The sequence below is a fragment of the Dromiciops gliroides genome, chromosome 4 (genome assembly GCF_019393635.1).
Source record: "Dromiciops gliroides isolate mDroGli1 chromosome 4, mDroGli1.pri, whole genome shotgun sequence".
NCBI lineage: Eukaryota > Metazoa > Chordata > Mammalia > Microbiotheria > Microbiotheriidae > Dromiciops > Dromiciops gliroides.
This window is the reverse complement of record NC_057864.1, coordinates 239,485,058-239,500,903: the sequence shown is the minus strand read 5'-3', so window position 1 is coordinate 239,500,903 and position 15,846 is coordinate 239,485,058. Positions and strand designations below refer to the sequence as shown.

General features: G+C 37.5%; 1 protein-coding gene and 1 pseudogene across 3 annotated transcripts in view; both read left to right on the top strand.

Annotated features, from left to right (window-relative positions):
* LOC122753379 overlaps positions 1-9,933 on the top strand; it is a 31,007-nt gene extending 21,074 nt beyond the window's left edge. For all 3 annotated transcript variants that reach the window (XM_044000746.1, XM_044000745.1, XM_044000747.1), the window contains 3 exons: positions 7,084-7,199; positions 7,491-7,537; positions 8,146-9,933. In XM_044000746.1, the coding sequence (XP_043856681.1) occupies positions 7,084-7,199; positions 7,491-7,537; positions 8,146-9,321 (1,339 nt within the window). In that variant the 3' untranslated portion in view covers positions 9,322-9,933. The remainder of the gene's footprint in view (positions 1-7,083; positions 7,200-7,490; positions 7,538-8,145) is intronic.
* Positions 9,934-10,567: 634 nt separating this feature from the next.
* LOC122753381 lies at positions 10,568-12,915 on the top strand (annotated as a pseudogene).
* The last annotated feature ends 2,931 nt before the right edge of the window (positions 12,916-15,846 follow it).

Below are 15,846 nucleotides of genomic sequence, written 5' to 3'. Positions count from 1 at the left end.
TCCATTTAGAGGTGTGTCCTTTAGGCAGTTGGAAATGCCCATCTGGAGTTTGAGTCGGGACTGGAGATCAGGATTTTAGAATCATCTGAAAAGAGATGGTGGTTGGAGCTGTGGGAATAAATGACAATACCAAAACAGTATCAAATAAGAAAAAAAAGACGCATGCACATGCATGTGTCCAAGTTTCATTTTTAACTGATCAGTAGGTAAAATCTCATACTCTTGTTCCATTTTTCTTTTAGTTCATCCTAGAAACATTGTGTATCTATTCAACCTTATACTTCTCCAAATTCTCTGGGTTTTTTTTGTTTTGTTTTGTTTTTTTAGTGAGGCAATTGGGGTTAAGTGACTTGCCTAGGGTCACACAGCTAGTGTTAAGTGTCTGAGGCCGGATTTGAACTCAGGTACTCCTGACTCCAGGGCCGGTGCTCTATCCACTGCGCCATCTAACTGCCCCCAAATTCTCTATCTGGAGGAATAGAGACAGGGAGGAATGAGATGATTTCTATGGATTTCTTCTTTCCATCACATTTCTCTGGGCTTCTATTTGGTTTTGGGAGGTCTTAGGGGTTGGAGCGGCTTTTGTTTTGATGAGTCTTTCATTTTGGTGGTAGTTTAGTAGATAGTGAAAAATATGAAAAACTAAAAGCAGGAAACATTTTTTTAAGTTCACAAAATAAAAAATGCAGGAGACACAAATAACAGTTTTGTTTCTATTTGGTTAAATGCCATGTAGTTTTATGTATTTTTAAAACTATGTAACAGAAGTCCATATTTTCTTATGTAATTCTTCTTTCATTATTCCTACATTTATTCATTATTATACTTGAGATTCTAGATCTTTTATTTTTCCAAATAAAATTTTTTAAATTATTTGCTCTAGTTCTACAAAGCAATTGATTAGTATAGCACAAAATTGTAAATCACCTTAAATGGTATAGTCATTTTTATCATACTGACATGGCCCAATCAATTATAAATAACAAATGTCTTTCCAACAAAACTTTCCAAGTTTATTATCTTCTTTAATTTCTGTACAGTGTGCCGTAGATATCTTTCTTTCTTCCTTTCTTTCACAAGGCAATGAGGGTTAAGTGACTTGCCCAGGGTCACACAGCTAGTTAAGTGTCAAGTGTCTGAGGCTGGATTTGAACTCAGGTCCTCCTGAATACAGGGCTGGTGCTTTATCCACAACACCACCTAGCTGCCCCATTTAACTCTTTTTCATTAAATTTCCAGGTTCTCCCATATAAACCATAATATTTTTGTAAATAGAGAGAATTTTGTCTCTTCAGTTTTTGTATCCTGCCTTAGTTCTATAGCTAGATTTCTAGCACTATGTTAGATCATAGTAAAGACAACTAACATCCTTGATTTACCCTTAATCTCACTGGGAAAAACTTCTGGTATTTTTCTACTGCAAGTAATGCTAGCTCTTGGGTTTAGATAGATACTACTAATCACATACAATATAGATACGTTTATTTTTATACTTTTTAGTATTTTTTTCTTTTTCTTTTTTTTTTGGCGGGGCAATGAGGGTTAAGTGACTTGCCCAGGGTCACATAGCTAGTAAGTGTCAAGTGTCTGAGGCCAGATTTGAACTTGGGTCCCCCTGAATCCAGGGCTGGTACTTTATCCGCTGCACCATCTAGCTGCCCCACTTTTTAGTATTTTTAACATTAATCCCGCATTTTGTTGAAGGCTTTTTCTGAATTTGTTATCATTGTGTTCTTTTTATTATTTTTGTTTTCCTATTGACAAGCATTCCACGTATCTCCATATTATTGTTACTAACCAGGCACTGTACTAAACACTTTAGAGTTATTTTATTTGATCCTCACAAACAACCCTCGGAGGTAAGTAGGTTGTATTATCATCCCCATTTTACAGATGAGGAAACAGAGGCAGAGATTAAGTGACTTGCCCAAAGTCACACAGCTAGTAAATGTGTAAGACCAGATTTGAACTCAAATCTTGCTAACTACAGGCCTGGTGCTCTATCCACTATACCAGGTAGCTGCCTCAAACGAGTTACAATGAATGTTTCTTTGCATTTATTGCTGTAGTATCTGAAAATATCTTGGTGTTTTGGCATCAGCATTCATTAAGAATAAACATTAATTTCTCTGCTTTCTCTCTTCCTATTTTGGGTATCATGATTATATATTTTCATAGATATTAATAAAGCTGTCTTCTTTCTCTAGCTTGGAAACTTTGTATAACATAATTATATGTAAAATTTTACTGTTACTAATATTGTTTTGTTTTTACATCATTTGCATTTTCAGATATGTCTCTTTCTTTCTTTTATCCAGTAATCCATCATTTGCTGTCCGATTAATCTGAATATTTTATATTTTTGTAAATAATTCATTTATCTTTTACCTTTTATACCTTTTAATTTTCTTTCAAATTATGGACTCAAACACCAAATAAAGATTAAGATTTTCTTATAAATAGAAAAACATTATACATGAACCTGCCACTCTGTACTATAACTTACTTTTCAAGTATATAATGAATTCAGCATGTTATTTTCAAAGTTAACCTGTTTGTTTCTTACTAATATTCCTTCTGTTCTCTTCTGTGCGTTTATTTATTTATTTACTTATTTATTTATTTTTGTGGGGCAATGAGGGTTAAGTGACTTGCCCAAGGTCACACAGCTAGTAAGTGTCAAATGTCTGAGGCCAGAGTTGAACTCAGGTCCTCCTGAATCCAGGGCCAGTGCTCTATCCACTGTGCCACCTAGCTGCTCCTCTTCTGTGCATTTTTAAAATTTCAAACTGAAATACCAAATAAAAGAGCATTTCCATATAGAAAAAAGAACAGAAAAAGATTGTACAAGAAACTGCACATTTCTATTACATGCATCCTGGTTATTTTAAGTACACAATAAACTCTTTTAAAATATATAATAATTTCTATATGTAATTTTCAGAGTTTTCTTAATTGTGTTTGCTTCTGGCCTTCCTTCTGTTTTCTTTTGTGCATTTCAAAAAATTGTTTCAACAATGCTATTATCATTCTTTTTGTTTTGTGGTTTATGTCACACCTATTACTAGTCCACCTTCTAACTCCATTTAAACAAAAATAAAAATAAATCTCCTGGGGCAGCTAGGTGATACAGTGGATAAAGCACTGGCCCTGGATTCAGGAGTACCTGAGTTCAAATCCAGCCTCAGACACTTGACACTTACTAGCTATGTGACCCTGGGCAAATGACATAACCCCCATTGCCCCACACAAAAAAAATTTTTTTAAGGCTTTAAAAACAAATCCCCTTTTACAATTATGTGTAGTCAATCAAAACATTACCACATTGGCAATGTCTGAAAAAATATTTCTTTTTCTGCACCTTGAGTCCATTGTCAGGGAATGGGTAGCATGCATCATCATTGGTTCTCTGAAATTTTTTGTTGATCATTCCATTTATTAGACTTCTTAAGTGCTTCAGAGTTGTTTTTCTTTACATTATTGTTGTTATTGTATAAATTGTTCTCCTGATTCTACTCACTTTACTCTGTATCAGTTCAAACAAATTTTTATAGGTTTCTCTGAAACCATCCCTTACATCGTTTTTTATAGCACAGTAGCATTCTGTAACAATCATATACCGTAATTCACCCCTTAATTTCCAATTCTTTTCCATTACAAAAAGAATTGCTCTAAATATAGTTTTCAAAACCCCTCCATCAATTTTCATTTTATATTTCAATGAGTGCAAGGTAGAACTTCAGATTTACTTTAACTTACATTCTCTAATTAGTAGTGATTTGGAATATTTTTTCATATGGTTGTTGATAGCTTAGATTTCTTCCTTTGAGAATTGCCTGATTCAAGGGGCAGCTAGGTGGTGCAGTGGATAGAGCACCGGCCTTGGAGTCAGGAGGACCTGAGTTCAAATCTGGCCTCAGACACTTAACACTTACTAGCTGTGTGACCCTGGGCAAGTCACTTAACCCCAATTGCCTCACTAAAAAAAAAAAAGGATTGCCTGATTCATATCCACTAGCCATTTATCTAATGGAGAATGATTTTTGTTCTTATATACTTAAATCGGCTCCTTATATCTCTTGGTTATGAGACCTTTCTCAAAGAAACTTGCTGTAAGATTTTCCCCCCCAAATTTCCTGTTTCTCTTCCAGTTTTAATTATATTATTTTTATTTATTTAAAAATTTTCAATGCCATTAAAATAGTCCATTCTATTTCTTTGATCCTCTGTATTCCTTATTTAGTAAACAATTCTTACCCTATCCATAAGTATAAAAGGTATTTCATTTCTTGCTCTAATTCTTTTATGATGTGACCTTTTACAATCTAAGTCATCTACTTGGAACTTATATTGGTATATGATGTGAGAAGTTGCTCAGGGGTAAGCTAGGTGGTATAGTGGATAAAGCACTGGCCCCAGATTCAGGAGAACCTGAATTCAAATTCGGCCTCAGACACTTGACACTAGCTGTGTGACCCTGGGCAAGTCACTTTAACCCTCATTGCCCCCCCCCAAAAAAAAAGAAGTTGCTCAAAACCTAACTTTCGTCATACTACTCATCTCTTGACCATTTTTGTCATTTAATGAGTCCTTACCCCAGTAGTTGGGGTCTTTTGAATTTGTCAAACACTATGCTACTATGTTCATTTGCTTCTGTATATTATATCTAATCTGTTTCATTGATTGACATTTCTATTTTTTTTAACCAATGCCAAATAGGATTACTGCTTTGTAGTATAATTTGAGATCAGGTAGTATTAGGCCCCCTTCCTTTCTTCTTTGTTTTTCATTATTTCCCATGAGAGTCTCAACCTTTTGTTCTGCCAGATGAATTTTGATATTTTCCCCCTATTTCTATAAAGTAATCATCTGGTAGTTTGCTTGGTATGTCACTGAACAATTAAATAATTTCAATAGTATTGTCACTTTTATTATATTGGCCTGATCAACTATGAACAATTAGCATCTCCAATTATCCAGATCTACCTTTATTTCTCCTTTTCTTTTTCTTTTCTTTTTTTTGTGGGGCAATGAGGGTTAAGTGATTTGCCCAGGGTCACACAGCTAGTAAGTGTCAAGTGTCTGAGGCCAGATTTGAACTCAGATCCTCCTGAATCCAGGGCTGGTCTTTATCTACTGCACCACCTAACTGCCCCCTACCTTTATTTCTATAATAAGAATATTTTGTAGTTGTATTAATGCAGTTTCTATGTATGCTTTGATAAGTGGACCACCAAATATCTTATACACCCTGTAGTTATTTTGGACAGAATTTCTCTTTTAGCTTTTCCTACGGGATTTAGAAAGACTGATGATTTCTGTGGGTTTATTTCATATCCTGCCATTTTGTTAGTTATTATTTAAATTTATTGTTAGTTGACTCCCAAGGTTCTGTAAGCACATCATATCACCTGTACAAAGCAATGATTTTGTTTCTTTACCTTTGCATATTCCTTTAATTTTCTTTCTTTTTTGGCAGGCAATGAGGGTTAAGTGACTTGCCCAGGGTCACACAGCTAGTAAGTGTCAAGTGTCTGAGGCCAGATTTGAACTCAGGTCCTCCTGAATCCAGGACTGGTGCTTTATCTACTGTGCCACTTAGCTGCCCCCTATTTATCATATTTTTAAAGGCCCACTTATTCCTGTTTTGAGTTTTTAAAACAGAAATGGTTGGGGTTTTTTGTCAAAAATCTTTTCTGTATATTGATAGAATTTTTATTGTTTTCCTTATTAATATGTTCTCTATTGCTTATACTTTTCCTAATATGAACTAACCCTGCATTCCTAGTGTAAATTAAATAGTCATAGTATGTAATCTTTTTTTGATATGTTACTGTAGCCTTTTTGCTGATATTTTATGAAAATTTTTTGTTGCTATACATGAAATATTTGCTTAGAATTTTCTTCCTCAATTTTATCTCTCCCTAAGTTAAGTATCAAGACAATATTTGTTTTATATTTGGTATGGTCCCATATTTTCTTATTTTTTGCAAACAATTAATGTAATATTGAAATTAATTATTCTTTGAATATTTGACAGACATTACTTGTAAGTCTTTCTGGTCCCAGGTGGGGATTTTTGGTTTTTTTGTTTTTCCCCTTTTGGAAGTCCATTTGTGACTTGTTCATTTTTTTTTTCTGAGATTGGGTTACTTAAATTCTCTATTTCTTGGTGTGTGTGTTTTTTTAATGTAAACATTTTATATTTTTGTAAATATTCATCTATTTTGTTTAATTTATCAGGTTAATTAGCATATGATTGGGCAGGTAGGTAGCACAGCAGATAGAGTGCCAGCCTGAAGTAAAAAAGACTTATCTTCCTGAGTCTAAATCTGACCTCAGATACTTACTGGCTGTGTGCCCCTAGGCAAGTCACTTAACCCTGTTTGTCTCAGTTCTTCATCTGCAAAATGAGTTGGAGAAGGTAATGGCAAACCTAAGAAAACCCTAGGGGCAGCTAGATGGCCCAGTGGATAAAGCACTGGCCCTGGATTCAGGAGTACCTGAGTTCAAATCCAGCTTCAGACACTTAACACTTACTAGCTGTGTGACCCTGGGCAAGTCACTTAACCCCAATTGCCTCACCAAAAAAAAAAAAAAGAAAGAAAGAAAACCCTAAATGGGGTCACAAAAAGTCAGATGTGACTGAACAATAACAGTTTCCTTTTATTCTTTTTAATATGGTGTGTATTCCCTTTTTTTTTCATTTTTGATACTGGCAATAGCTTGATCTGAGGTGGTGGTAGGGAGCAGGTGGAATGTGAACCAATAGTAAAGACCACTACTTTTTAAAAAAATTATATAATTATTATTCTATAGGAATTTATTTTCTTTCTCATCTCTTGATTTTTGTTCTTTTAATCCATTTCGCGTATTTCTTTTTTTTTTTAACAGTTTTTTAGAATTTGACTTATTTTTTTTGTGGGGCAATGAGGGTTAAGTGACTTGCCCAGGGTCACACAGCTAATAACATTTTGTGTATTTCTAACTGTTTTTGAGTTGGAAATGAGGAGAACTAGATTTGGCCAGAACCTTTCACTCCTATTTTTCTGAAGTCCCTTATGATGATCTGTTTCTCCCCAGGTGGGAGAAAGAACAGGTCTTAACCCCTATCACCACATCCCAACACCTAGAAGAGAGAGTATATGCATTCACTGGAAAAATAGATGCCTTGGAGGAATCCATGAGAAGTTTCAAAGGTAAGGAGAAGTCCAATATCTGCATTTGATAGATGAGAAAGCTTAGTCTAGAAGCCTGAAAGATTTCTTGTTTCCCAAGTTCAATAGGATGGGGTTACAAGTGGGCTTGAGTTCATGGGCTATTTTCTATAGCTTCTGAGCCCCCACAAGAGGGAAATGGCTTGCAACAAATCAGACTCTCCTTTTTTTCTCAGGGAGCCTTCCTGTGCTCAGAAAATGTCCTTTTTCCCCTATCGATGAAATGGGCAAATGAACTTGCAAGCTCAGTCTCTTTTTTTCTCTCTGTCCTAGCTCCGTGGCTACCACTTCACCTTCAGAACAAGACAATTAAGAAAGAGGTTTGGCGTACATTTTTGCAATTTTTTAAATGTATTTATCAATGTTCGAATGAGCCAATGCATCCATCTTTGCACAGGGAGAGTCATTGATTAGGAACCCAGTCCTCAAATGCAAATGATTGATGAGGATTCCACCAGTTACTATTATCCCATTCTTTTATCCTTACATCTGGGTTCTCTCCTTCATCTGAATGAAAAGGACCCCATTACTGAAAAAGCTATTTCGGGACCCCCCCAAAAAACCCAAAAAAATATGATCAACTTTTGGGGATCCATTTTTCCAAGGTAGAATTTTAAAAGTCACCCCTCATTCTTCTTTATCTAAAATGAGGATAACCCTAGAAATCAAAACTCCTGGTGTAAAGGGAAGCTGCATCTGAGCATGTATGTTTCTAACCATTGCCAAGCTAAATAACTTCCTTTTGGATTATCTATACCCCACTTCTCTTCTCACACAGAATGGAAGGTTAAGTGTAAATATAAGAATAATGAGTTTTTTTAGAAATTGTGAAGATTTTACTTTTCCTTCTCAGAAAGTCCATGTCTCCTGTCCCTCTTCTTTCACTCGTGCCTTCCTAACTCCATTCATTGTGTCTCCTTTTTCCTAGATGTGTCACATGGTAGAGCAGATGTTGTACCAACTTGCCACTGAAATAATAACCCAATCCATGCTGAAAGATAGTCTAGGAGTCATTCCTGAAGCAGATGTTTCTGAGATACTAGAAATGGTGGTCCTGGGAAAATTAAAAGAAATATCTTCCAAATTGAGAATGAAAATGAAGACGATGCCCTTTAAAGTAGCTGTGGTTGGAAATGTTTTCCTGAGTAGTTCATTCATCAAAACTCTGCTTCCTCTTACTAGTCAGGGAAACATGAGAGGTTTTTCTTTCTTCGATGATGTGATCCCCTACGTAGCAGAGTGGCAAGAGCTACCAGATGTTGAGACATACGGGAAACCGGTAACAACTTACCTGAAAGAGTTAGATTGTGACCGTTTTGATGTTGTCATCATTATTGCTTCTATCCACATTGAATCCATTCATACCAGTCTAGCAATAGAGCTCTGCAATATGGGGAAGAAGGTCTACTTCATTTCAATGAAAATACAGCCCATTTCAGTGAACATACATCCCATCTCAGCATCCCCAGGTGTAAAGTTAAATCTTAGAAATACAAAGCTATTTGTTCAGAACCTGGAAAGGATAGGTATAAGTAATCCTCAAGTATTCATGATATCTGTCATGAATGATGTATCTGACTTTGCAACTTTTTCTAGTGCCCTGAAGGCATTTCAAAATCAGAGGAGGATAAAGGCTCAGATGTTGATGGAATGCCTACCTCAAATCTATGTAGGTGCCATTGAGAGGAAGAAGACTGCCTTGCAGGGGATAATTGGAGTAGAATCTTTGATGGTTGCCCTACAGATCACTGCCACTTCTGGGGATCTAGCCCAGCTCAGGACCTGTCTGAGTCATTATCAAAGGTTCTTTGGGGTGGATGATCTTTCCCTAACCAATCTGGCTCAGATGCTTGGTTGGAACATAAAGGAATTACTGGGCATCACTAGGTCCTGGAATTTGCAGACACTTATAGAAGACAATCAAGAGTTAGCTATTATCATAGCCAGGAAGGTTGCAGTTGCAAAGCTTCTTCGCCAATACAGTTACCAAAGATTATATAAACAAGCTTATGACATACATAACTATTTTCTTGAAATAGTGGCCAATGATGCGATGATGATCCTTAATAAAATATTTCTGGAGCTGTCTTACGAAGCCAGGTGATCTTGCAGGTCTCTGAAACCATGACCAATCCCCTGCAATTTTACTTCCATCCAAAATCATTCCTTGTTCATCTTCCAAGTACTGCAAACAAAGAACTTTTTTGGAACTCCATATCATTTTCATAGAAGACTGAAGTAATTTGTGGTTTTTGTACCCAAGGCAAACTAACCACTTGGTTTCAAGGGCTGCTAACATTTCTTCTGTTCCAAAGTTGGTTTTCCAATCCCACGGTGAAGTTTCATGAGAATACATGACCTCTAATCCATACCATTATCATTATCTTAAAATACAAAGAAGAGAGCAGTGAGAAGTCAAAAGAGGACATGGAGGGCAGCTAGGTGGCACAGTAGATAGAGCACCAGCCCTGGATTCAGGAGGACCTGAGTTCAAATCCGGCCTCAGACCCTTGACACTTACTAGCTGTGTGACCCTGGGCAAGTCACTTAATCCCAATTGCCTCCCCAAAAAACAAACAAACAAACAAACAAAAAAAGAGGACATGGATAAGCTGGGGAGTTTTATTGTTATGTTAAATTTCATATACATTTTAAACTAACACTGAAAGTTTAGAACTACATACACAATCATCTTTTGTGTTCTTTGTATATTGAAATGTCCATTTATTAATGTTTGTTTATAATAAAAATTTTTAAACAAAAAAATATGAGAACAGAGAGAAACTTTTTAGATGACCTTTAGATAAAACACCAGGAGATCCATAAAACAGGGAGATATGTGTAACCAAAGGTGTTCACTACTTTCATGGAGGAGATCCAGTATAGCATCCAAGCTGAAAAGTGTTTCCCTGGTGATGGTGATGTCCTGCAGATTTTGTGGATTTTTCTTTTTGTATGAGGCTCCATAATGTTACAGTGTCCTAGAAGAAAGCTGCAATCACTCAAAAATTTTAACCTGATAAACTATACCAGAAAAACCAAGTGGATGAAGATATCTATTGCCAAAGAAATTGAGGAAATAAATACAGGTAAACAAGAAATAAAATCATTGTTATATGCATATATTTGGAGGTTCCTTGAAAGTCAACTAAAAATAATCCAAACAACTTCACTGAAGTAATAAATGTAAAATAGACCCATAAAAGTCACCAAATTCTCAGTATATTACTAACAAGTCTCAGTAGGAAGAGATAGAAAAAGAAATTCCACTAAAAATGGGGGGCAGCTAGGTGGCACAGTGGATAGAGCACTGACCCTGGAGTCAGGAGTACCTGAGTTCAAATTCTGCCTCAGACACTTAACACTTACTAGCTGTGTGACCCTGGGCAAGTCACTTAACCCTAACTGCCTCACCCCAAAATAAATAAATAAATAAATAAATGACTAAAAATGTATAAAATATCTAGAAGTTCATCCACCAAGACATACTCAGGATACACATGAACACCACAAAACACTATAGAAATAAAGGACTCGGTTAAATCAAGAAAGATTAATTGTTCATGGTTGGACTGCATTAACATAATAAAAATGATATAGTATCTAAATTAATTTACAGATTTAGTTCTAACCCATTCAAATTAGCAAGGGATTACTTTATAGGATTATGGGGGGGAAATCAGTTCATCTAGAGAAACAAAAGGTAAAGGAAGATAAGGGGGGAAATTTTTTTAAATGGAGACCTCAGTACCAGGTCTCAAGCTTTAAAAAAGGCTATATTTCAGCTGCAGCTAGGTGGCACAGTGGATAAAGCACCAGTCCTGGATTCAGGAGGACCTGAGTTAAAATCTGGCTTCAGACATTTGACACTAGCTGTGTGATTCTGGGCAAGTCACTTAACCCTCATTGTCCATCAAAAAACCAAAAACAAAACAAAAGAATTACAACTCTTACACCCAATCCAATTAGAATAAAAATGTAAAAAAAAAAAAAAAAAAGGCTATATTCCCTCAGTCTCTGTTCTCTGAACCCTGTGGATGGAATCCCATCCAGAAACTCAACATGTCTATTTTCAAGATCCACCCAAGAGAGATCTTCAACTCTTATGGAAACCCCACTGTTGAAGTTGAATTCTATACTGCAAAAGTCTCTTCCAAGCTACTGTGCCCAGTGGTGCTTCTACTGGCATCCATGAAGCCCTGGAACTCTGAGATAATGATAAGACCCACTACAGGGGGAAGGTGTCTCAAAAGTGGTTGAGCAGGGGCAGCTAGGTGGCTCAGTGGATAGAACACCAGCCCTGGATTCAGGAGGACCTGAGTTCAAATCCAGCCTCAGACACTTACTAGCTGTGTGACCCTAGGTAAGTCACTTAACCACAATTGCCTCACCAAAAAAAACCACAAAAAACTGGTTGAGCACATCAATAAAACTATTGCCCTAAAAAACAAACAAACAAACAAAAACAACTATTGCCCTGACCCTGGTTAGCAAGAAACTGAATGTTGTAGAGCAGGAGAAGATTGACAACTTGATGATTGAGATGGACAATACCAAGAATAAATTTGATGCAAATACCATCTTGGGAGTGTCTCTGGCTGTTTGTAAGTCAGGAGCTGTGAGAAAGGTGTCTCCCTCTTCCCTTATATTGCTGACTGTACAGGCTATGATGAAGTCGTCCTGCTGGTTGCAGCCTTCAACGTGATCAGTGGGGGCTCCCATGCCAGTAACAAGCTGGCCATGTATGAATTCATAATCCTCCCGGTTGGTGCAAAAAATTTCAAGGAGGCCATGCACATTGGAGCTGAGGTCTACCACAACCTGAAGAGTATGATTAAGCAGAAATACAGACAGGACGCCACCAATGTAGGGGATGAGGGTGGCTTTGCTCCTAATGTCCTGGAGAATAAGGAAGCTCTGGAATTGCTAAAGAATGCTGTTGGTAAGGCCGGTCGTAATTGGCATGGATATGACTGCCTCAAAATTCTTCTGATCTGGGAAATATGACCTCGACTTCAAGTCACCTGATAATGTCACTAGATACATCTCCCCTTCTGAGCTTAGGAACCTCTATAACAGCTTCATCAAGGACTATCCAGTGGTGTCTATTGAAGATCACTTTGATCAGGATGATTGGGAAGTGTGGAAGAATTTCACTGTTACTGCTGGTATCCAGATGGCAGGGGGTGTTCTCACTGTGATCAATCCCAAGCGCATGGAAAAGGTTATGAGTGAGAAAACCTGCAAATGCCTCCTACTCAAAGTGAACCAGATTGGCTCCATGACTGAATCTCTTAAGGCATGCAAACTGGCTGAGTCCAATAAGTGGGGTGCGATGGTTTCTCATCGTTCTGGGGAGGCTGAAGATACCTTCACTGCACACCTAGTGGTGGGTCTCTGCACTGGGCAGATCAAGACTGGTGCCTCCTGTCAATCTGAGCATCTGGCCAAGTATAACCAGCTTCTCAGAATTGAAGAAGAGATGGGCAGCAAGGATAAATTTGCTGGAAGGAACTTCAGAAACCCCCAGGCCAAATAAACTAGCCAGGAAGCCTCAGAACCAGCAGGCACCAGTCTCCTCCATAGAAGTCTGCTACTGTCCTAAGAATGGGCAGCTCCAAGTACTAGTCCAGTTTTGTTTGGGGGCAGGACCCTTTGCTGTTTAACTCTCCCTCTCCCCTCCACCTTTCTGTGATGTTCTCACTGCTTCATTAGAACTGTCTTATAAACTCTACCTGAATATCTGGTGCTCTGTTGGAAATTCTCTATCATCTTATGACTGGCTCCAATGACCTGTTCTCACTTTCACCCCCATGTTGATGTGTGGAGCCTTATACTTGTGATGCAGCCCTGATGAGCCCACAGGCCAGATCCTTAGTGGCTTCTATGTGCAGAATAAAAGTATTCAGTAACTCACTGGGGGGGGGGGGGAGAGGAGCCATGGAAGGGCAATATTACAGAAGAGTAATCAAAATATTTTTGTATTGGTTAAAAAAAAAAATGGAAAAGTTGGCCAATGGAGTAGATTAGGTAAACAAGAAGCAAGCAAAAATAGTAGCACACTGAAAAACTCACAGAAACGAACTACTGGGGTAAGGACTCCTTTATTTGACAAAAACTGCTAGGAAAACTGGACAACAGTCCAGAAGAAATTGGATTTAGGCCATCAACTTTTACTCTACACAATAAGTTTCTAGTGGATACATGAGCGCAATACAAGTAATCATATGTTAGAAGAGAAGAGAAAGAGATACCTTTTACACGTATGGTTAGGAGAATTATTAACTGAGCAAAGAATAAAAATGAGTGAAAATAAAGTGGGCAAATTTGCATAAAATTTAAAAACTTTTGCAGAAATAAATTTGATATAGCTATAATTAGAAGGGAATAGCTAATTGGGCTAGAGCCTTTACAAGTAAATTTCTCTCACAAAGGTCTGATATGCAGTTAAAATTAGAAGGGACAATATATCTAGAAAAAAAATCCAGCAAGTTTCTCTGAAGAAAAAATTTTATATGCAAGATACATAAGGAACTATTTCAACTTTATAAAAAAACTATTCCTCAATAGCTACTCAAATAATATAAATAGGTAGCTTTCAAAGTAAGAAAGTTTTAAAAAAGAAATCTAAGGCATCACAAACATATGAAAAATGCTCTAAATCACTAATAATTAGAGAAATGCAAATTAAAGAAACTGGGGTTCTACATCATACTCACAGACTGGCAAAGATGACCAAAAAAAAAATCACAATTGTTGGATGAGCTTCAGAAAAATAGTCAAGTAAACAAGTATTGTGCTAACTGTGGTAAATGCTGGAGAATTTTTTTTTTTTAAAGTCCTTGCTCAGGGGCAGCTAGATGGCACAGTGGTTAAAGCACCGGCCCTGGATTCAGGAGTACCTGAGTTCAAATCTAGCCTCAGACACTTGATACTTACTAGCTGTGTGACCCTGGGCAAGTCACTTAACCCCCATTGCCTGCAAAAACAAAAACAAACAAAAAAGTCCTCGCTCTTGAGGAATTCACAGTTTAAAGGTGGAGATATCCAAACAACTATGTAAAAATCAGATATATTCAGGATAAATTAAAGATAACAGACATAAGGCATTAAGAGTAAGAGGGAAAAAAACCCACTTCTTACAGAAGGTAAGACTTTAATTGAAATTACAGGTAAGCCAAGAAGTATAGATGAACAGGGAGAGACTTCTAGGCATGGGGGCAGCCAGCGAAAATGCTCAGACTTGGAAGATAGGGTGTGAGGAACAGCAAAAAAGACAATGTCACTAGACCAAAAGAAACATGAATGGAAGAAAGCATACTAATACACTGTTAGCAGATCCATTCATTAATCTCACCATTCTAAAAAGTGATCTGGAACTATAACCCCCCAAATCACTAAACACTAAATCTTTCACCCAGTTTACCACTATTATCCCCTAAGAGATGAAAAAAAGAGGGAAAGGACCCATATATACAAAAACATTTATGTCAGCTCTTTTGTAGAAGCTCTTTTGTAGAACTAGAAACTTAAGGAAATAACCATAAATTACAGTACATGAATGAAATGGAATTATGCTATAAGAAATTGTGAAATGGGGGCAGCTAGGTGGCGCAATGCATAAAGCACCGGCCCTGAATTCAGAAGGTCCTGAGTTCAAATCCGACCTCAGACACTTGACACTTACTAGCTGTGTGACCCTGGGCAAGTCACTTAACCCTCACTGCCTCACAAAAGAAAAGAAAAGAAAAATTGTGAAATGGATGTTTAGAGGTAGAGATGGAGCCCTACACATAGTGAGGCTCCGTGTGTGGCGAGAGCTGTTTGTATATGGCTTGAAGGGGTGGCAGTGGTGCAGGTCTCTAGCCTTTTCTCCCCCCAATACTTTTCCAAGAAAGACTTTTATTCCTGCCAGGACAGGAAGCAGGAAGTTGAGACCAGAGACCACTCCATTTTCCTCAAAGAGAAGGGGTACTAGGCTAGAAGTATATTTCTCTGTTCCTTTAAATATTGTTCACCTAGGGGATATGATCAAGCTGAAGCTAACTTCTGAATGCTTTGTCATGGAGTGGGGGAAGAAATACCCCAAGCTTTATATCTAGACCTGACTCCTTTCCCACCAAATGTCAGTTCCACAAAGACCATACACAAAACATAGCTAAGAAACCCATTTAACCAAATTGATAGCAAAACAAAAATCAAGAAGGTATACACAGGAGAATATATAAGACAATATAGAATGAAGAAGCTCTCCCATTGGGAGTGAGATAGCTCAACCCAGAGAGATTATTCTGGATCTCACCCAAAGGGAAACTCCCCAGAATCTTTAGAGTAGCAAGCTGGAAATGGAGATGATGGAGATTGCCAGCTCCTCTTTTGTCTTCCCACAATCTTTTCCTTCAGCAACTTGAAATGGAGTTTCCTTCTTACATCTTTCTTGAAGCTGGAAGCCAGGAGCAGCAGAAATGACTCAACCCTTAAAGAAGACTTGAAGCTTAATCATTTCTAAAGCTCTGAAGAATCCCAAAGTAGGATTCAAAGTGGACTTTCACTTGAAGAGTCCCAAAAGGAACTGGCAAAAGCTGGAGTTCTCTCACCTCTCACTAACTCAGCCCTGTCCCTCAAGCTG